At 43.6% G+C, this 21,325-nt stretch overlaps 1 protein-coding gene and 1 pseudogene across 8 annotated transcripts in view; one reads left to right on the forward strand and one right to left on the reverse strand.

Annotated features, from left to right (window-relative positions):
• Positions 1-6,927: 6,927 nt before the first annotated feature.
• On the reverse strand, positions 6,928-14,140 carry LOC118722790 (annotated as a pseudogene).
• The window catches only part of LIN54 (lin-54 DREAM MuvB core complex component), a 57,123-nt gene continuing 49,750 nt past the window's right edge, over positions 13,953-21,325 (forward strand). Inside the window, exon 1 of one of the 8 annotated variants that reach the window (XM_036412042.2) lies at positions 13,953-14,111. Coding sequence is in view for 4 of the 8 variants with exons in the window: in XM_036412060.2 (XP_036267953.1) it covers positions 14,883-14,904 (22 nt within the window). In the remaining 4 variants the exon portion in view is untranslated. Of the gene's footprint in view, positions 14,112-14,405; positions 14,905-16,232; positions 16,491-21,325 lie in introns of those variants that run through there. The other 7 variants (XM_036412067.2, XM_036412060.2, XM_045571215.1 and 4 more) reach the window with 7 other exon arrangements.

Genomic DNA, 21,325 nt, shown 5'->3' on the forward strand with positions numbered 1-21,325 from the left:
ATCACAGTTTTTTTTTAATTTGTCACCATTAAATGTCTCAATTTTAAACAGATTATTGGACTGGGGTCTCATATCCATCAGCTCGTTCAACTTTAGTTCCTTTCTCATCTCTAGAAGCTTTTCCAGAACTTCTACCTTCAGCATGAAGCTTCATGAGTTTTCCCATTTCAAACTTGGGCTTCTTCATCATTTTGACTATTCTAAAAAAGACATTATGGAGCAAGAATTAGATTGGCAAGCTTTTCAATGTCTTTTCCAATACTACCTGGAATCAACTTACTGGAACTTCTGTCAAGGTATTTGTCTGAGGTTATGATTTCCATCATCTTCTTCCAGACTTGGCAGACCTGTTGGTGCTGAGCATAAGAGGTCTTTCGAATCTGATTGTCTCCATTTTTTGTTTGTTTGTTTTTAGTAAATCCAACACAAAGTAGATGAAGCAAATAACCATTGGTAGTCCTGACACCAACATGAGTTTCAATCGTGGTCTGTCGTATTTTGTTGTTGTTGATAATCCTCTCCTGAAGATATTTTTTTCCATTACTTTTTCAGGGAGGGAGGGAAGGAGGGGGGAGAAAAAGAAAGGCGGGGGGGAGAGAAACATCAGTGTGAGACACTTGGACTGGTTGCCTCCTCCTGAATATGCCCTGAACAGGGCAGGGAGCAAATCTGCATCTACATGCCCTTAACCAGAAATCAAACCCAGTACTTTTAGGTGTATGGGCTAATACTTTAACCACTGAGCTACACTGGCCAGGGCTAGCTTGAATTTTCTAAATGCAACTTTATCATTCTGCAGATCAGCTGGCTTACTTTGAAAACCCAGCCTTTGAGACCATCAAATATGATTTTGGTTCCTTGAGTTCTCATAATGAGTGTTTTTCCAATATTTGTTATATTTAACATAGCTGGTGCTTTCACATCATGAAAATCTTTCTTAGAAAATGGATCAACTGCTTTCTTCTTGGTTCTATTTTTTTCACTCGCCATGGCTGCTCAAAGAGCAAAAAGGCCCCCATTGCCTCTTTAATAAAATACTCGTAATATTTTTACTTCTATACCCTTCACTCCTAGTTGAGACTTTTGGAACATATTTAATTCTACTCCTTATATTCCACATAATTCCTAGGTTTTACTAAGAAAAGTTGGTACTTTTGTTCCATTTCAGCAAGTGTTTGGTTTTTCTAAATGTCCCTCCTACTGTCTGACCGGTTGCTATGGCCACGAGGGGGCAGATGCTCAACGCAGGAGCTGCCAGGCTGTAGTGACTTGACAGAGGCAGCGATTCTCGATTTGATTTTCAGGTGATGCTCCCAGAAACCAGAGAGGAGGGAGCCTGATTCCTCATGGGGCCGCATGATTCCACCTTTGGCTGTGAGTTATGTTGTTGCTGGGGCACTGTCGGTCCCGAACCTGGTTTACTACACACTTGCATTTGCATTCCACACCTTGTAAAACAGCAGATTTGCAGAATGCCCTCCCACACTCTGGGACCCTTCGGGGATATCTGAGAGCCAGTTTCAGACTGATCCCCACATGTCAGCGACCCAGCTCACTCTGCAAATGTTGGGGAGGAACTACTGGAGGTTGGCTCCAGGGCGTGTCTGGCCCATCTTGCCCAAACCCATCCTGCTGGCCACCTTTTAATTAATATATTTTCAATGTGCACAAATCCGTGCACTGGGTCACTAGAATTACTATATAATTACAAGAAATTACCACAAATTCCCCTTCTCTTCATTGTCTCTGCCTTTTTTTTTTTTAATATATTTTATTGATTTTTTTACAGAGAGGAAGGGAGAGAGATAGAGAGCTAGAAACATTGATGAGAGAGAAACATCGACCAGCTGCCTCTTGCACATCCCCTACCGGGGATGTACCTGCAACCAAGTTACATGCCCTTGACCAGAATCGAACCTGGGACCTTTCAGTCCACAGACCGACGCTCTACCACTGAGCCAAACCGGTTCTGGCTGTCTCTGCCTTTTTAAAAATATATATTTGTATTGATTTCAGAAAGGAAGGGAGAGGAGAGATAGAAACATCAATGATGAGAGAGGATCACTGATTGGCTGTCTCCTGCCCCCCCACCCCCACTACTGAGGATTGAGTCCACACCCAGGCATGTTCCTGACTGTGAATCAAACTGAGACCTCCTGGTTCCTGGGTCCACGCTCAACCACTGAGCCATGCCAGCTGGGCCACTGTCCCTGTCTTGACATGAGGTCTCTATTCTGGTTTGTTTGTTTGGTAGTGTTCACTTGTGATTCCTCAGATGCTGTGCATGGGTTACATATTTATGAACCTGTATATATTCACAGATATCTTTCTATTGTCCTGACATGAATGAGATTTTGGCTGAGCTGCTATCCTTTTCCCTCAGTGACCTGTAACTGTCTTCTAGCTTCTAGAATTTCAGAGGGAAAATCTAAACTCTAGTGATCTCTCCCCTCCCTCCTTCTTAACTTCTCTTTGAAAGACTGAATATGCAAAAACATACTTAAAAATAAAGCTCTGAGCCAAAACCGGTTTGGCTCAGTGTCTTCCTGCGGACTGAGAGGTCTCAGGTTCGATTCCGGTTAAGGGCACGTACCTTGGTTGCGGGTACATCCCCAGTAGTGGGTGTGCAAGAGACAGCTGATCGATGTTTCTCTCTCATCGATGTTTCTAACTCTTTATCCCTTTCTTTCCCTTCGTCTCTGTAAAAAAATCAATAAAATTTTTTTAAAAATAAAAATAAAGCTCTGATCCATAACATGCAGCAACCATCAGGAAGCCTAACAACAATTCCTGTAGCAATCAACTCCCAAAAGGCCACCAATTGATCTTGGCACATTCTTGAAATTTCCCTCCACTTTGAACTTACAATCAATCGGAGAAAGCCAAATATGCTCCCCTATCCAATCACATAGTTTACCCCATCTTAAGTTGGGCTGCGTGATAGCTTCCCCAGGCCAACAGCCCCTATCAGGGCAAACCTGAATTCCCTTTTCTATAAAAGATATGAAACTTTTCCAGTCCAGGCGTGCCTTTGGTGATGCTAGCCAAGTCTTTTGTTATAGAAAACTCATACAGCCCAGCTGGTGTGGCTCAGAGGTTGAGCATCAACCTATTAATCAGGAGATCACAGTTCCATTCCCTGGTTAGGACACATGCTGGGGTTGTGGGCTCCATCCCCAGTAGGGGTGTGCAGGAGGCAGTGTCTCTTTCACCATAGATGTTTCTCTCTCTCTCTCCCTCTCCCTCTTCCTCTTCCTCTCCTTTGCTCTCTCCCTCTCTCTCACTCTCTCCCTTTCCCTTAATCTCTGAAAGCAAGATATGTGTGTGTGTGTGTGTGTGTGTGTGTGTGTGTGTGTGTGTGTGTACTGTATTCCAAATAGCGGGACAACTGGTGGAACAACCAGTAGCTATGACATGTACTGACCACCAGGGGAGCAGACACTCAATGCAAGAGCTGCCCCCAGCCCACAGGTCCCAGGCCAAGTTGCCTCCAGTGGCAGTGGTGGCAGGGCAATGGGGGAGGGCCGGGGAGCAGTGGAGGGTGGAGCCAGTGAGCGGGCAGTGCCAGGTTGGCCAAGGTGAGTGCCAGCAACGGGCCCCCCAGATCACCTTGCCAGTCACCCCACAGATTGGCCTTGATTGCTAACCAGGCCTAGGGACCCTACCCATGCACAAATTTTGTGCACCAACCACGCCTCTAATTTTTAAAGAAATCTCTTACAAGTAGCCTTTCCTTAGCTGGTGTAGAAATGCTTATTTCTACACCTTTCCCTGCCCTTTTTCCTGTCCCTTCCCCTCGTCCTCCTTCTGCTTCCTGTCCTCCTTGTTCTTGTTTTTCTTCTTTTTGAAAGTTGTGTGTTCCCTTATCAAGTAACTTGTTTTTTCCACTTGGAAGTTTTCAATATCTTCTCTTTGTAGGAATTTTCCTCAGGTATGCTCAGGCATGTCTTTTCTCACTGATCTTCCCTGAGACTCAGTGACCCCTTTCATCTGTAATTACAAGTCTATCTTTAGGTCAGGAAAATTTTCCATTACTATTTGTTTAATTGTTACATCTCTTTAAACTATTTCTTTCTCTCCTTCTGGAACTCCAAATAGTCATATGTCAGGTTTCTTTATATTTTTTGCTCTGTGCTTTGACATACCTTTTACACTTCTCAGGCCACTTAGCAAGATTCAATCATTCTCCTTCAATATATCTTCAATGTTGTGTTTTCAAAACCATGGTTTTCATGCATTTACTTGTGTAAAAATGTTATAGCTGTCTTATTTATAACTAGAGGCCCGGTGCATGAAATTCTTGCAGGTGTGGGGGTGAAGTCCCTCCGCCTGGCCTACACCGTCTCCAATCTGGGACCTCTTGGGGGATGTCCACCTGCTGGTTGGGGCTATCTATACTAATAAAAGGGTAATATGCTAATTAGACCGGGTCAACTGGACATCTTCTGGACGTCTGACTTCCTTCCTGACAAAACCACGATGGCAGGGGCCAAGGCAGAGGCAGTTAGGGGCAATCAGGCCAGCAGGTGAACAGTTAGGGGGAGGCCAGGCCATCAGTGGGGCAGTTAGGGGGCAGCCAGGCCAGCAGGTGGTCAGTTAGGGGGCAACCAGGCCTACGGGATGGTGCCTAACTTGGCAGTCGGACATCCCTCTTGCAATCCAGGACTGCTGGCTCCTAACCGCTCTCTTGCCTGCCTGCCTGATCACCCCTAACCACTCTGACTGCTTACTTGATCGCCCCTAACTGCCCCCATGCTGCCCTGGCCTGGACCCCCACCACCTCGGCTTTGTCCAGAAGGAAGTCAAACATCCGGAAGATGTTTAGTTGACCCAGTCTAATTAGCATATTACCCTTTTATTATTGTAGTACAGAGTGAAAACAAGTCCCAAGTGAAAACAACCCAAATGTTCATTATCAGGAAAGTGGATAAACAAGGTGTGGTATATTCATTCAATAGAATACTACTTAGCATTTAAAACAAACAAACACAAACAAAAAACAACTACAGATACATGTGGTAAAGAACATAGTTCAGCTGAGTACACTTAAAGATCTAATTTGCTTTATTAGGTGATTCATGAATCAGGCAGCATCCCATCTAGCAACAGGAGAGTGCTCCAGGAGTTGTGCAAAAATGGGAAGATTTTATAGATAGAAAAAGCGTGGGATAAGAAAGTTAAAAGAACCCAGTTTGGTTCAGTGGATAGAGCGTCAGCCTTTGGACTGAAAGGTCCCAGGTTTGATTCCAGTCAAGGGCATGTACCTTGGTTGCAGGCACATCTCCAGTAGGGAGTGTGCAGGAGGCAGCTGATGGATGTTTCTCTCTCATCGATGTTTTTAACTCTCTATCCCTCTCCCTTCTTTTCTGTAAATACTACATATATATATATATATATATATATATATATATATATATATATATATATATATATAATATATTTAAATATATATATATATATATTTAAAAATAAAGTTAACAGAGTGAATTATTTAAGCAAGGATTATTTAATTATTTAAGAAAAGATCACCTTCACTTAGGGAAAGTCTTATCAAGTAGATTATCTCATGCCCTGCTGTTGCACCCCAAATCTGCATATAGTAATCTTACTCTCTCACCCTGAGGAATAAACTCACACACATGACTTTGTGAAGCAGTTTCATCAATTTCATATCTGGATGTCTAAATCAAACTTCTCTACTATTGTTAAGAAAAAAAAAAGAGGTATTGCTCAGTGGTTGAGAGCAAACCAATGAACCAGGAGGTTACAGTTTGATTCCCAATCAGGGCGCATGCCTGGGTTATGGGCTTGATCCCCAGTAGGTAGCTGATCAGTGATTCTCTCTCATCATTGATGTTTCTCTCTCTCTCTCTCTCTCTCTCTCTCTCTCTCTCTCTCTCTCTCTCTCTCTTCCTCACCTTCCTCTCTGAAATCTATCTATCTATCTATCTATCTATCAATCATCTATCGAGTAGATTGCCTCATTAGTGCTGACTAGGGAATTTTAGACTGATTGGTTTAAAATTCCACTCCTGGGAGAGGGTGAAACTTCAGTTTGATTAGATAATAAGTTTTTGTAGGGCTTAGTACAAATGACTCCATTTTGGATTTTTTTTCAAGCTATATCCAGCTTTATTAAAGACACTTATCATAAACAATCATAGTGTATCAGGCAGGACATAAGCAGACAATTATTAACAGTATACAACAACTTTCAAACTCCCTTATTCAATAGGTTGTCAAAATCAGAAAGCCACTATAAAACCCAATGAAGTCTTTATCTGATGCTTTGAACAGAGATAGTTTAGAGGGAGGGTTGACATTTCACATTAAGCATGTTGTTTAACAATTTTCCACAAGCTAACCCTGACTTTCAGGAAGTGAAATGAAAATGGCAGTATTCAGTCTATAGATCTAAAACCTAAAAAAGGAACTGCTCCTCTTTTTGAGGGATGCCATCTCAGTGATGACACTGGAAAGTCCAGTTGCCCAAACATACTAGTCACCTATTTTTGGAGGGTCAAGTCCCAGGTCTCTGAGCTTAAGGGAGTCAAGTCTATGCTTAAGTAGAGAGGGAGAAAAGGACATAAAAACGAATCTCAGTTTCCCCATACCACAAGGTGTTTGTGCTAAGATGGTTAATGCATGTCAACATCAAGGGATTTCCTCCTCCCAGGAACTAGGGGGAAATCTCTCAAAATTAGAGGAGAAAGGTTTGTGTTTTTTTCCTATGTTAGTCCAGCTTTGAAAACATTCTATTAGTAGTATATGTCTTCCCCCCGCACCCCCCCCCAAGAAAAACAACAACAATGGAGTGTTCTGTATGCTAACAACATAGATTTTAAAAAAATAAAACTTGATTTAAAACAATAGTTTTTCAAACTGTGCATTCACCAGACATACACAGTTATCTAAAATGCAAATGCTTCACTTGGCCTCTCCAGCACCTTCAGCTTTCTGTGCCCGGTGTGTCTTGGTATCTCCATTTTCTGCAGGGTTATTTCCATCCTTGCCAGCATCAGCTTTCCTCCTTTTCCCTTTGAGTACCTTTTCTCCCTTCTTTGTAAGGGCTTTTTGAGGCTTGGGCTCTGGCTTTGGAAGAACAGGTGTAGTCAACAACCTGGTGGATCTTCTGTGGCTTGTCCTTCACCTTGCTTTATCTCCTTAGCATCCCCTTCTGCCTTTCCCTTGGGCAAGATGGCAGTGGGGTGGGACGGATAGGCTGGACAAAGGGATGCAGCAGCGCGTGGGCTTTAGTCAATCCAAGGGACGTTCTTGACTCTTCTTCACACTGCTCAGGTTGTTGTTGTTGTTTATATATATATATATATATATATATATATATATATATATATATATATATATGTGTGTGTGTGTGTGTGTGTGTGTATATATATATTATTGATTTTTTACAGAGAGGAAAGGAGAGAGATAGAGAGTTAGAAACATCGATGAGAGAGAATCATCGACCAGCTGCCTCCTGCACACTCCCTACTGGGGATGTGCCCGCAACCCAATGTACATGCCCTTGACTGGAATCGAACCTGGGACCTTTTGGTATCTTTCAGACCGCAGACCGACGCTCTATCCACTGAGCCAAACCGGTTTCGGCCACACTGCTCAGGTTTGTTGTTTCTTCTGAATACATGTAACAACATGAATGATTCTCAAAAACAACACACAGTGAAAGAAACCAGACATGAAAAAATACATGCCAAAAAAAGTACATGCAGTCACCATGCCTGCTTAGGTATTGAGGATGTGGTCCAAGACCCCCAGTGGATGCCTGAAACAAAGTACTGAACCCTATATGTACCGTATTTTTCGGACCATAAGACGCACTTTTTTCCCCCCAGAAGTGGGGGGGAAAAGTCCCTGCGTCTTATGGTCCAAATATAGCCTACACATATACTTTAAAAAAAAAGTTTTTTTGCTTGCCCGGCTCTGTGTGGTCTCTGTGTGCTTGCCCGGCTCTAAAATGGTTCTAAATGCTGCTGTTTACTTTACAGGGTTGATTACATGTGTTTATGACTGTGATGTTGGGTTTTAATGCACATAAAATATTTTAGGACACTATTTGTTTCAGAATCTTTTTTTCTTCATTTCCCTTCTCTAAAAACTGGTGCGTCTTATGGTCCGGTGCGTCTTATGGTCCGAAAAATACGGTACTTTTTTCCCCCCTCATACATACATACTTATCAAAAAGTTTAATTTATAAATTAGGCACTGTAAGAGATGAACAATGGCTAATAATAAAATACAATAATATACTGTAATAAAAGTTATAAGTATGTGGTCTCTCTCTTCTCAAAATATGTTATTGTACTGGGCTCACCTTTTTACTGAAAGAAGGACTTTACAGCTCCTCTTTGACACATCTGAATTGCCAGCATCACTACTCTTGTGCTTTGGGGCCATTGTTAATTAAAATAAGAGTTACTTGAACACAGCACTGTGGTACTATCTCAGTCAATCTGGTAACCCAGACATCTGCTAAGTGGCTAATGTGTATATACAGCATGGATAAGCTGGATAAGGGATGATTCACATCCAGGACAGAATGGAGCAGATGACAGTACAAGATTTCATCTGATAGTCAAAACGATATGCAATTTATGAATTGTTTATCTCTGGAATCTTCCAGTTGGTATTCTTGAACATACGTATGGTTTGCCATAGCTTGATTGTCTGAAGTTATAATTATCTGCTATTCCCAAATAAACTCATTTTGCTGGTAAAATGATGGCTATTTTATTTTTAAGGTTGACATTATAGCTCCATCTACATGTTCTAAATCAGACAAAACTAATCCACAGTGATTAAGAAACAGAAATTGTCTGGGGAGGGGGAAATGGGAAAGGGTGGGGATTTACTGGGAATAAGTAGGAGGTGATAGAAATGTTCTATATATTGGTAGGAGTGTGCGTATATGCATTGTATGATTTACCAAAGCTTACCAAGTTGTACACTTAAGATCGTGCATTTCATTGAATGTAAAAACCTCCATTTAAAAAGGGAACTTTTGTTGTATAATCTTGTGTGTATGTATTGAATTTAGTCTTCTGAAGTGCTTTTATTTATGTACTAGAGGCCCAGTACATAAAATTTCATGCACTGGAGGGGGTTCCCTCAGCCTGGCCTGCTCCCTCTCATAGTCTGAGAGCCTTCAGGGGCAGGGGGCAACACCCCATCACACCTCTGCTGCTGCTGCTGTCACTGCCAGCAGTGCAAGCCCTGGCCAGCCCTGGTTACCTGAACCTCAGGCAGCCCTGGGCAGCTTGGGGGCTGAGAGGACTGGGAGACTCTGGAGGCAGGCACCTGGGGCTGAGGGGACTGAGTGCTGCCATCTTGTGACTGTGGGTGCCGCCATCTTTGAGGGTGTGACAGTCAATTAGCATATTTCCTCCTTATTGGCTTTGGGTGCCACCATCTTTGTGATGGTGTGAGGATCAATTAGCATATTCCTCTTTATTAGATAGGATTTATATACTCATTTATGGTTTAAGTTGTCTTCTGTAGCCGTTTCAAAGGCTAATGTTTACCCAGTGTCAAAGGAAGAGAAGCTTCAACACAATTGATCTGCTCCTCCAAAGTCCCATAAGTGTCAGGATGACCAGCAGATCCTCTTCAGAACAATCCCCAGTCAGGTCCTATCTCTCCTCTTGGAGGTCCATGGGTCTTTTCAAGCTATACTCTCTCCATTATCCAGTGTGTTCCGATCTGTTTCCTTTCTACATTTAGACTCACTATAACCTTAAGCTTCATTCATGCCATCTATTGTCCACTGTGTCTGCCTGCTGTTTCCCACATAGTCATGTTTTAAGTGGGGTCATATAGCTGAATTGGAAGAAGCGAGAAAGGGGGAAGAGATGTGATAACCTGATTCATTTTTGTTGACTATCTGGTACCTAGACCAGTGTGTTTTTTATTTAGTAAGTGCTCAAAAATATTTGTTAAATTGAGTAAAGAACGTAGGAGACCTAGAAAATTCCAGCATCGTTGAATGTTAAGTTGTGTCGGGTAGAGGGCCCCCTGGGAAGACACATGGACATTCTTTAGATTGTTGTTGGCTGGGCCTGGGGCATTGGCCACAGAAAAGGGAGATCCCCAATGCATCAGGCCCCGCAGTGTCCATCTCCCTTCTCTGGGGATGACACTAAAATCAAGGAGTACACAAATGTAAAGATTGATTAGAAACTATTATTAGTAAGTGGAGAATATGCTACCAACTGTGGCAATAGCCAGAAGCAGATAGTGAAGCTTGGATCGTAAAGCAAGAAAGAACTCTAAGAGATAGAAAGACAAGTAGGAAGGGTTGGGATAAGAGACTTAGAAGAAGGATTGTCCTGGATAAAAATTGATGAGACTTGTGGTCTAATAATAGAGACCCTCTGATTCTCTTAATAAAAATAACACCTGGAAAAGTTCTAGCTTCTGCCTTGGTGCAGAAAGCTGGAGAAAGCATTACTCTTATCACCACAACATAAACTCAGTAATCTACAAAATTATCACTTTTACCAAGCCAATCAGAGAGCCGAGGTCACAGGGCAACAACTGGCCTGAGAGATAAGGAAAGCCTGGTGCTTCTAAACACAGAAGAGATGCAGAACACTGGGTCACCAGTGGCAGACCATGGGAAGGAAGATGGTGCAGCACTCAAACAGGAAAAAGAGTTCTGTTACATTTTTTAAAAATATATTTTATTGATTTTGTACAGAGAGGAAGGGAGAGAGATAGAGAGCCAGAAACATCGATGAGAGAGAGTCATCGATCAGCTGCCTCTTGCACACCCCCTACTGGGGATATGCCCGCAACCAAGGTACATGCCCTTGACTGGAATCGAACCCGGGACCCTTCAGTCCCCAAGCTGACGCTCTATCCATTGAGCCAAACCGGTCCCGGCTCTATTACATTTTTAAATGAATTGCTAAAGACTGAGTGTGGGCTGGCATGGGAACCCCATCGGAGTTACAATCATAAGGGGAGTTCATATCCACTCCCAGGCTTTTCTCCAGGGATCTCCACTGGACACCCAGGACAAAGATTGGGGGCAGGATGGCAAAGACTGTGAGGTGGTACAGGCTTAAAGGAGAGGAGTGGCTGCCACTGCAGGAAAGGCAATATGAAGCCCAGAGCCTTCTCCTTTAAGGAACATAAGACTCAAACTGATGGGGGAAGGCAGCAAACCTGTTGTTCCTCAAGGGACAGATGGGGCCCTTTGCTGCTGGAGTTATAGGGGAAAAAAGAGGGGGGAAATCCCCTCTATTCCTGGGAGAGGACTAGAAACTGTCCTGAGCCTAGACTATGGGAGGGTCAGAATCACCAAGACCCAGGGACCCAAAGCCTGTGTAAGTATGAACAGGATGGGAGAGAAGCTGTCTTCCTTACCCTCACCCCCACAATCAGTCTACCAAGCCCTAAGTAACAAGAAATTTACTGCTGGGAAAAGGGCATGAACTTGCAGGTGTGGGGAATGTCTGGCCCTGAGGGCTGTATAAAGTTTGAAAAATCACTTGTCTGACCCTGTCAAGGCATTAGGGGTGTTTATTAAATATCTGACCAAATATATTGATAGCAGGCTAAATATTTTTATTCCACCCCCACAGCAGGATAATTTTTAAATTGATAATTTTCTATGGCCTGCAAACTTACACTAATAAAAGAGAAATATGCAAATTGACCATACTTCCATGACACTCACCAGCCAATCAGGCATGAGTATGCAAATTAACCTAACAAAGGTGGCAGGTTAATTTGCATATGCAGGCACAGAGTGAAAACTAAAAGTTCTGGCCCGAGCAAAGACTGAAGACTGAAGAGGCTTGGCTTCTCCACTGCGGCCAGAGCGAAAGCCTGGGTCACAGATGCTGGAGGAAAACCGATGCCAATAACCAGGGTAAAGAAGGCCTATTACATGCATCTTCATGTAACCGGCCTCTAATGATGTTATAAATATCTAAATGGATCTTGGCAGAAAAAAGGTTTCCCACCCCTGGCTTAGAGTGACCCTCTCTGAGTGGAAGGAGCACAGAAGGCCTAAAGCTGACTTATGACAAATGGACTCATGAACAAAGGAACTTCTAAATAACCTTTTGTTAACCTACTTTAAGAAAAATTTATCGACGATAGTATACTTTGTACTTAGCAGTATGCCTGACGCATAATAGGTATCCAGTAATACAGTTTGTTTTGTCAGGTCCCTGACTTTAATGTGAATGCTTTTGCCATTTCACTCTATTGTATGAAGCTACTGGTTTTTTCTGATTGCTATTTTGATCCAATTAAGAAAATGTGTTCATTTCTCATTTACTAAAAATTTTTAAAATTCAGAAATGGCTGTTGAATGTTATTCATTGCAACTCTAGAGAATATCATTTGGCTTTTCTCCTTTAATTTGAAAAAGTACCTGAGTAGATTTCTTAATGTTAAACCACCATTCTTGGAATAAACTATACTTTGTCACAGTGTGAATTCTTTTTGTTACCACATTACTGGCTTTGTTATCTTAATACTCAATTTTGTCTTTGGAACAAAGTCAATGAGAACATAAGAATTTCCCCCCCACACACCTTTTTGGGAACTGTTTGCCTTGGATTTTATTGTAGTATCAGAGTTTTGCTAGCCTTTGTGAATAAACTGGGAAATTCTCTGCTTTGGGGAGATTCTTCGTTTCCCTAGAATTCACCTGGGTTTGGTTACCCCATCTCACTTCCTTCTTCCTTCCAGAAGTGCCCCACAGTACCGCTAATAATTTAACCAGGAGGATGTTTTCTCATTCTAGCCTTCAAGGCTCCTGGAAAAGGGGGCTCACCTACTGCTCCTCAACAAAACCAGTTTTCCCACTGTCCTTGCACAGGCCACACACCTTACCACTTCCAAGCCTTTGCTAATTTCATGTCACTTGCCTCGCTAAATCCTAACCACTGAATTTGAGGTGGGAGATATAAGGTGGTGTTGATTATGGCAACATAGAACAAACATCTGAGGCAGAGACTGTGTAGCTGCTTGACACCCTTCTCTTTATTTAACCCTCAGGATCCTGAGAGGCTTTATTTTGTAGATGGGAAAAGAAACTTGATAAATGTTATACCCTAATAAGTGGAGATGCCAGAATTTAAAACCCGGACTTCTAGATTGCAGTGAATACAGCTTCTCTCCTCTTCCACTGTTCAGGGGCTACAGTCTCTCATGTTGACCTGCATGTCCTCCATGTCCCATTAGCAATTGTAGACTGTACCACACTATGTTACATTAAACTCATTTGTAATTTCTATTGTTTCTTCTGAGTCGTTCTTGTCTCACAGGGAGCAGTTATTAACTGAATGACCTCTCAGTGCCTGTTTATCCAACTCCAGATGTAGGCACTTTTTTTTTTTACTTTATAATAAAAGAGAGTGTGGGGGGGGAATAAAAGGAAACGGTGACTAAATACAAAAAAAAATGTCTATTGTGTTAGTCTTAGCTGTATACTGCAAAAACTCCCTTTCAACATAAGTTTCACTCTGCGTAGTCTCCAGGGGCTCTTTGGCTACCCCTACAAAATTAGTGCTTAAATATCGACGAGAGTTGCCATAAGTGAGTATGGATCACCTCCCCACCAAGCACATCCAGCAGCGGCAAGATGACGGACATCGCACCTACAGACAACAAGCACTCCCTAACAAGGATGAGAGATGAGTGAGGCAGGCCCTCCCAGCTCCGGGCGCGATCCCGCCCCACCCCTCCCATCTCAGCCGGATGGAACATTCCGTGCGAAAGCTTTGACAGCGCGCGCCCCCGTGACCCCCCCCCGGAGTCACGTGGCAGTGGAGCGTGCTGACGGCGCCTGCGGGATGACGCGCGCTCGGGTTGCCAGGGGGCGGGGCCTGCGCCGCGGAAGGGGCGGGGCAGACAGCCCGCGGGGAGGCGGGGCGGGAGGGGCGGAGGGCGGGCGGAGAGGGGCGCGCGGGCGGGGAGGGCCCGGCGTATTATGGGATGCGGCGGTGGAATGGCGCTGGGCGCGTGATTTTGAACAAACCCGGGTCTGTGTCTCGGAGGCGCCGCCGCCGCCGCGGCAGCTGGGAGCCCAGGGAGCGCGGCGCGAGGAGAAGGCGGCGGCGCCGCCGGCTTTGGTGAGTGTCAGACCCGGGGGAGGAGGCATCTGGGCGGGCGGGCGGGAAGGGGCGCCGGCCCCCGCTGCTGCGGGTGGTGGCGCGGCCGAAGGGCGCCTGACCGCTCCCTCCGGGAGTCGGGGCTGATGGTGGGTGGGTGGTGGCGGAGAGCGGGAACCTGCAGGCTGGGGGTGGGGGGGCAGGGGGGTCGCGGTGCCCCACCCCCGGGCCGCAGTGGGCGGGAGGATCCTCCCGGGCTCGGCCCCTTCCCGCCCGCACCCGGGAGGGCGGCTGTCACCCGGCCTCCCGCCCACCCTTCCTGGCGGGTCCGGAGGAAGGGCTCGGGCGGCTGTTGACAGCACCCTGCGCGGCCCGGGACGCCGGCCGTGCGGGCCCCGGCTCTCCGGGAACCGGTTTTGCTGCTGTGTCATTTGGTACCGGCGGCCCCTCCTCTCCCCGCCGCCCGCCGCCCCGCTCTGCCTGCGCCCCTTTGTACGGTGCCTTCGTGTGTGTGTCCGTTTCCCTCGCGAAGCCCACCAGCCAAATGTCACAATGTCCCCGCGGTGCACGGGGGACGGGAGCGGGCCGGGGCTGAGCTTGGCCCGGCAACGGTAAACACCGGGCAGGCTGCGGGTGGACGCGGCGGCGGCGGGGAGATGGAAGTTCAAAGATGAAGGCGCCGGGGAGACCCGGTACTTTCGAGCCGGTGGCGGGCCGGGCGTAAGGACGGCGACCGCCGGGCGGGGTTAGTACATAACCCGGGGGAGGAAGCCTGAATCTGCGGACTTTTATATGGACTTGTCACTCAAGCAAGGTAAGGCAAGGAAATGGCTTTTTTCAGCTTCTATCTCACTCTTCTTAGAGTAACTCTTAAAAAAAAAAAAAAGACAGGAGAGGGACCCTATTCGAAACCTTGACATTCACTTTGCTCGTTTCAGACGGGTCTTGTAGAGCTTGTGCTGTATTTGACAGGTATGGAATCCGGCTTTTGAATGGGTGGGTTAGCATATCTTTCTGAAATTGACAATGGTAGCCAATTTAGGATTTTTCTGTGTTTTGGTTTTTTTTTTGTTTTTTTGTTTTTTTAATCCGGTCTCCTTTAGAAGCCTCGCAGCTTATGTTTCCTTGTTACTTCTTTGATGATGAAAAGAAACCTATGTCAGCCCTGACTGGGCAGCTCAGTTGGGTAGAGTGTCGTACTGATACACCAAGGTTGCGGGTTCGATCCCGGGTTAGGGCACCTATAAGAAGCAACCAATGAATGCATCCATAAGTGGAACAACACACTTCTCTCTCTCTGTCAAAAAAACCCCACGCAAAACAAAACCTGTGCTCTCTTTTAGTTATTTATTAAACTGCACGATAAGAGCTGGTGGGGGTAGATAGGTAACTCTGGGGTCTTGCTGTAAAGCAAGCTGTTCATTCTCACTGTTTTGCCACGAACAAGGTCAGTACGTTTTAAACGTAGTTGCACGTTGGCATCTTAAGCCTGTGACAAGCTGGAAGTTACGGTGTCCAAGGGCAGAAACGATCCGATGGCATTAAGTGGGGAGGAAAACAGTTCGGAACTTTGTTTTGACCACACCGAGGATCAATGGCTGTAATTTACAAATGTGTCAGAGGTGGAGATAGTTCCTTCTGCCCAAGTAGTGCTGACGGTGGAGGAAAATGTCGGAGACCGTGAGTGACATGAAAGGTCTGGATCTTGTTTTTCGTGGCCTGAGATGGGCACCGTGAATAATAAAATACATGCCACCGCCTCGAATTGCTCTTTCGAAAAGTGAACGAATCGGGGGTTCTTTATTGTCCTTATGTCGTCTTCCCCCATGGCTTCTGCTCTTCAAAATAAAAATATGCCGGACCGGGGGACCCCCGCAGGTGGCGCGGCTGCGGGCCGCAGGATCACCATCTTCCCCGGCGGGGCTTGTGCCTCCGGCGCCCCCGGTGCCGCGGGAGGCCGGCGGCCGGGAGCCTCTCCCGGATCCGTGGGTGTGCGCCGCCCGGGAGGGAGGGAGGGCGGGCGGGCGGGCGGGCGGGCGGGCGGGAGGGAGGAGGAGGAGGAGGAAGGGGGAGGTTACCGGCGGCGGCCGGGCTGGGGCTGTCGGGGAAGCTGCTGAGCTGTGATGGTGATGACGAGGTGAAAATGGCGGATCTTTCGAAATACAATCCCGGCCCCTGACATACCAGAGGCGGCGGCAGCGGCGGCGGCGCCGCCCGGGCTCCCTCTCCGGCCCCGGGGCCCCCGCCGCGCTGCACTTGGGGCGTCCGGGGAGAGCCAGCCTCTGGCCGGAGCCACCGAGCACGGGCAAAGCCAGCACCGCCCGGGCACCGAACCGCCCGGGACCTTCTGGAGCCCCCGCCTCGGAGCCGGACTGACGGAGAAGGCGGCAGCTGCTGGAGGTAGAGAAGGGGGTACCCCAGGGCTCCTCTGTCTTGAGATTCTTTATTTTGGGGGTGGGGTGGGGGGTAAGGGTCGGGGTAGGATGGTGCTGTGGATCAAGGAATGCCTAGAACTGAGTGCAAAGAATCAGTAGCCTCGTAATGACATCAACATTTATTCTTTGAGCATTAAGAGGGCTCGAGTTTGCTCTGATACCTAAGGCTGCTGCTGAGGCCTAGAGGAACCGCTAGCACTTACCACTATTTTCTGGTTTAATATTCAAAATATCCACTCTGGTGGGTACTGGTGTGATGATGGCCAGCAGTTTATGGGGTTGTATGTTTCTTTAGGGAGGCAGAGCATTGGCATTTTATTCTGCATTTAAGCTCTTGATTTAGATCATAGCCTATAACTTGTTTGGGTGTGGATGCCCACATTTTTTGAGCATATGGACCAGTTTTGTAAGAATTTAAAATGTTGCCTTTTTCTTTTATGGCTCTGTCATCTGTAGAGTTGACCCCTTTGGCCCTGCCATTGGCAAATAACAATTGAGATACTGTCATGTATGCTTTATAGTTTTTGTTTTTCTTTGTGACTCCTCCCCCACCCCACCCCCCACCCCCTAATCCATTTTGTCAATTCAGAGAGTAAAGTTATGAAAGATTTTGCAGTAGATTTTATAATTCAAGTGAATCACAGCTCTGGGAGCTCAATTTTGGTTCACAAATTTTGCCTTCATTGCTAAGGAAGTTGTGATAGCTTGATGCATGCATCTGATGTGAGTCATTAAGTTGATAAAGATGAATTGAGAATTTTTATATTCTAAAATTCTGGACACCTTTGTTTAAAGAGCTGGAGAACTGGACTGATTGACTTTATAACATCTATGATTTAATTTTGTTAGATTATCTAAAGATCCCCATTTGTTTTAGATTGTGCTGTAGATCCCCAACGGGTCTGTCTCCTTGCACACAACAGTAGTGTTACTGAAAAGTTACATATGAGTCAAAATTTTATATGTTAATTTCAAGCCCTGTTTTTTTCCAGCTTTTGTAGTAAAGGATTGGGTCAGTGACAATGAGTATATGAGAGGAAACAGAGTTGAATAATAAGTACTTAAGAAATGCCTACTGGTAATTTTATGATTACAGTAATTTTCCTTATCCAAGTTTCCTACAAAGAGATGATGTCATGGTATTTAATAAGTATCATACATATATTTTATTCAGAGGTAAAATATTTTGTGTGTATCTTGGACATTTGGCTTTTGTTCATAAGAAGGCTGAGAGACCAAAAAATTTTTTAGGAGACCGAGAGGTACTCAGAAGATTTATCTAATGAATTTTAAAAAAACATTTGTCTGATGTTCTTATATCTAGTGGGAATTTGATTCTGTGGTTTTTGCTTTTTTCTTGTTATAGATTTTATCTTGCAATTATTTGGTCCATGCCAACCTAGCTGCTAAGTTAGTAGTAAGAGTAAGAATATTTATTTATTTATTTATTATATACTTTTTAATCCTCACCTGAAGACATTTCCCCTTCCCCCAGTTGATTTCTAGAGAGAATGGAGGAGGAGGGGGGAGAAACATTGATATGAGAGAGACACATCAATTGCTTGACTCCCACTCATATCCCTACTGGATCTGGGGAACCTGCAACAGAGGTGCATGCCCTTGACCAGGAATTGAACCTGAGACCCTTTGGTCTTCAGGCCAACACTGAGCAAAACCAGCTGGGCAAGACTAAGAATTTTAAAAATAATTAAAGATGGAGATGAAAATGTCTTTTTCATTGGTTTCCTTATTTTTTTCAAAGGGCTGTTATTTGTGATTCTCCGTAATTATCTTTAAAGACCAGTTTTTAGATTATTGTGGTTAGAACAATTATCTATTAATAATTAGAATTGTGGCCGAAACCGGTTTGGCTCAATGGATAGAGCGTCGGCTTGGGGACTGGAAGGTCCCAGGTTCGATTCCGGTCAAGGGCATGTACCTTGGTTGCGGGCATATCCCCAGTAGGGGGTGTGCAAGAGGCAGCTGATCGATGACTCTCTCTCATCGATGTTTCTAACTCTCTATCTCTCTCCCTTCCTCTCTGTACAAAATCAATAAAATATATTTAAAAAAAAAATAATTAGAATTGTGTTAGAAAGAAAAACTGGAAAAGTTATGCTACTGTAGATAGTCCAGTGTCTTTATGGGGGGAGAGGAGCATTATACATTTCCATTACTTTTTCCAGATATTAGTATTGGTTATCTGTTATCTATTGTGCTTCACATATTGTGCTAGGGATAGGAGATACCTCAATATCATTGTCTCAGGGAATGGTTAATTTAGGAACCAGAGGAAGGTTGGAAGGGTTGAATAGGGCCTTAATGTATGCAGAAGGCTTTGAAAATTACAGGATTTTTTTAAACAAGAGAGTGACAGCCACAGAGATCTGGTAGTTTTTATGTGGGATGTGTTATAGATTAGGGGAGATGATGGTAAAGATACATTGTAGGCTAAAAGCTTTGGAGATGTGGAAATTCTTGGTTGTGGGAAGGAGACATTGTGATAAATGACTGATTCTATAGAGAGACACCAAAGATGAAGGCCTTAAACCCTGCTGTTTGATAGAATATTGAATGCCATAAAAAAGAAATCAGGCCGAGGCCGGTTTGGCTCAATGGATAGAGCGTCGGCTTGGGGACTGAGGGATCCCAGGTTCGATTCTGGTCAAGGGCATGTACCTTGGTTGCGGGCATATCTCCAGTAGGGGTTGTGCAAGAGGCAGCTGATCGATGACTCTCTCTCATTGATGTTTCTAACTCTCTCTCTCCCTTCCTCTCTGTACAAAATCAATAAAATATATTTTAAAAAAAAAGAAAGAAAAAAAAGAAATCAGAAGAAGCTAATTTAGATGGAGGAAAATAATTTTCATTTGAATTATAGTGTACCACGTAACTGTCTTCACAGTTTACCCTGCAAGTAAACGAGCTTAGAAATTATTGCTTAGGTTTATACATTAAACTGCTGAGAGAACCAGGATTTGGAAATGGGTATTTCTGATTTGAATCTCTGTGTTTTTCCCACACTATGTTAGTCTTAAGCATGAAAAGGGGGGAAAACATTGTGAATCCCCAATGTTGGCCTAAATAATTTTATTTGATTAAAATATTTAATTTTATATGTATATAGATGTAAATTCTTTAGGCTTACTGCTTGTATGCAAGTAACAAAAGTAAATTTATAAATGAAATATAAGCCAAACTATAAAACCAGTAAAACAAATTAAATGTAGGGTGATGATGTTATTTTGCTGAAACAAAAATCTTTATTTGCATAGGAATATACTATTTATTGTCTGCCTTGGTAAGATGTGGAGTTTTCTATATACTATATATCCTATTATAACTTAATTTCTCTACCACTTTTCTGTACTTGAATGCTCATGGGTTAGGTGGTTTGCCTTTCACTTGGCGTAAATGTATCATTTATCTTGTAAGACTGTTCTGTGTCTTTTTCTTTAGCTCACCCTAATTCTAGTACCATTGGTTGTGGATATGAGGTTGTTATCCAGGTGATCTAGAATATATATTTTTTTAAAGTATCAAAATGAAAATATAAACTTTAAAAATCTTCATCAGGACTCATGGTTTATAGTCTGCTACTCCCAATTAAGTTTAAAAAATATTGTTGTGTTTCTAGTTTTTGAATGTTGATGTTTGCTTTTAGAAATGAAAGCTAAAATTCAAATTTTATAATGAATCAGTGCTTATGGTAATCTCTAAGTACAAAAGTATAATTATTAAACATGTAGGTATTTCTGTCTAAACATCTGCAAATTACTCGCTCATCTGTAATGCCCTGAGAAGTTATCACTTCATATTATTATGTGCAAGAATGAAACAGTTTTCACCCAGGTTGTCCTCCACCTATAATTAAGAAAAGAACAGGTTTCAACATTGATAATATTCTATATAAAATTCTTTTTTTAATTTTTTAATTTATTTTTTTATTAAATTATTATTTGTGTACATATCTTACCATTGCCCCCTCTCCCATACATGCCCTCCCTTCCCAGAGTTTTGTGTCCATTGGTTGTACTTATATGCATGTATACAAGTCCTTCTGTTGATCTCTTATCTCCCCCAATCTCCCTACTCTCCCCGCTAAAATTCTTTAAAAATATAAAAATATAGAACATTTGTCATTTCTATGTAATGTTATTTTTCATTTTATATTTAACTCATTTGTTTTCATTGTCATTATTCTAAGTCAGACCTCCATTTATCTCTGTCTTGAACTAATTATTGTAATTGCCTTCTAACTGGTCTTCCTGCATCCAGCCCAATAAAATACTGAGATGAAGTTAGTCCTCCCAAAGTACAACTGTGACCATGCTGTTCTTCTATTGATTTCTAAACTCTGTCAGGGCAAGGTCTTTGGTAAATTTCCCATAATGCCTCCACAAAGTTGAGAAGCAATTAGTATTTGTTAATTAAATGACTGATAAAAATCACAAGCTAGTTAAAAGCAAAGAAAACCTTGTAGATTTTCAGATGGAATATAGCTGCAAAGAATACTGGTTAAAAGCTAAATCTGAGTATTTAGAAACTTATTTGTAAAGAAGTTATGACAATATGTTTATTAAGTGTTGTAAAGACTCAGCATTAGATAAACCTATGTTATTCAAATAGACAAATCAAAGTTATCTTTCAGAGCCTAATGTAAATAATGCTAGAGTTTTAGATACTATCCCTTCTCCATGATTAATTTATTCATCCTTCAGATTTGTATTGAGAAGTTATCATTTGCCAGCTCTGTTCTGGGCACTGGGGAAAGGAGATACAGTGGTGATAAAGACAGAC

This window comes from Pipistrellus kuhlii, unplaced genomic scaffold (assembly GCF_014108245.1).
Source record: "Pipistrellus kuhlii isolate mPipKuh1 unplaced genomic scaffold, mPipKuh1.p scaffold_m20_p_1, whole genome shotgun sequence".
NCBI classification, from domain to species: domain Eukaryota; kingdom Metazoa; phylum Chordata; class Mammalia; order Chiroptera; family Vespertilionidae; genus Pipistrellus; species Pipistrellus kuhlii.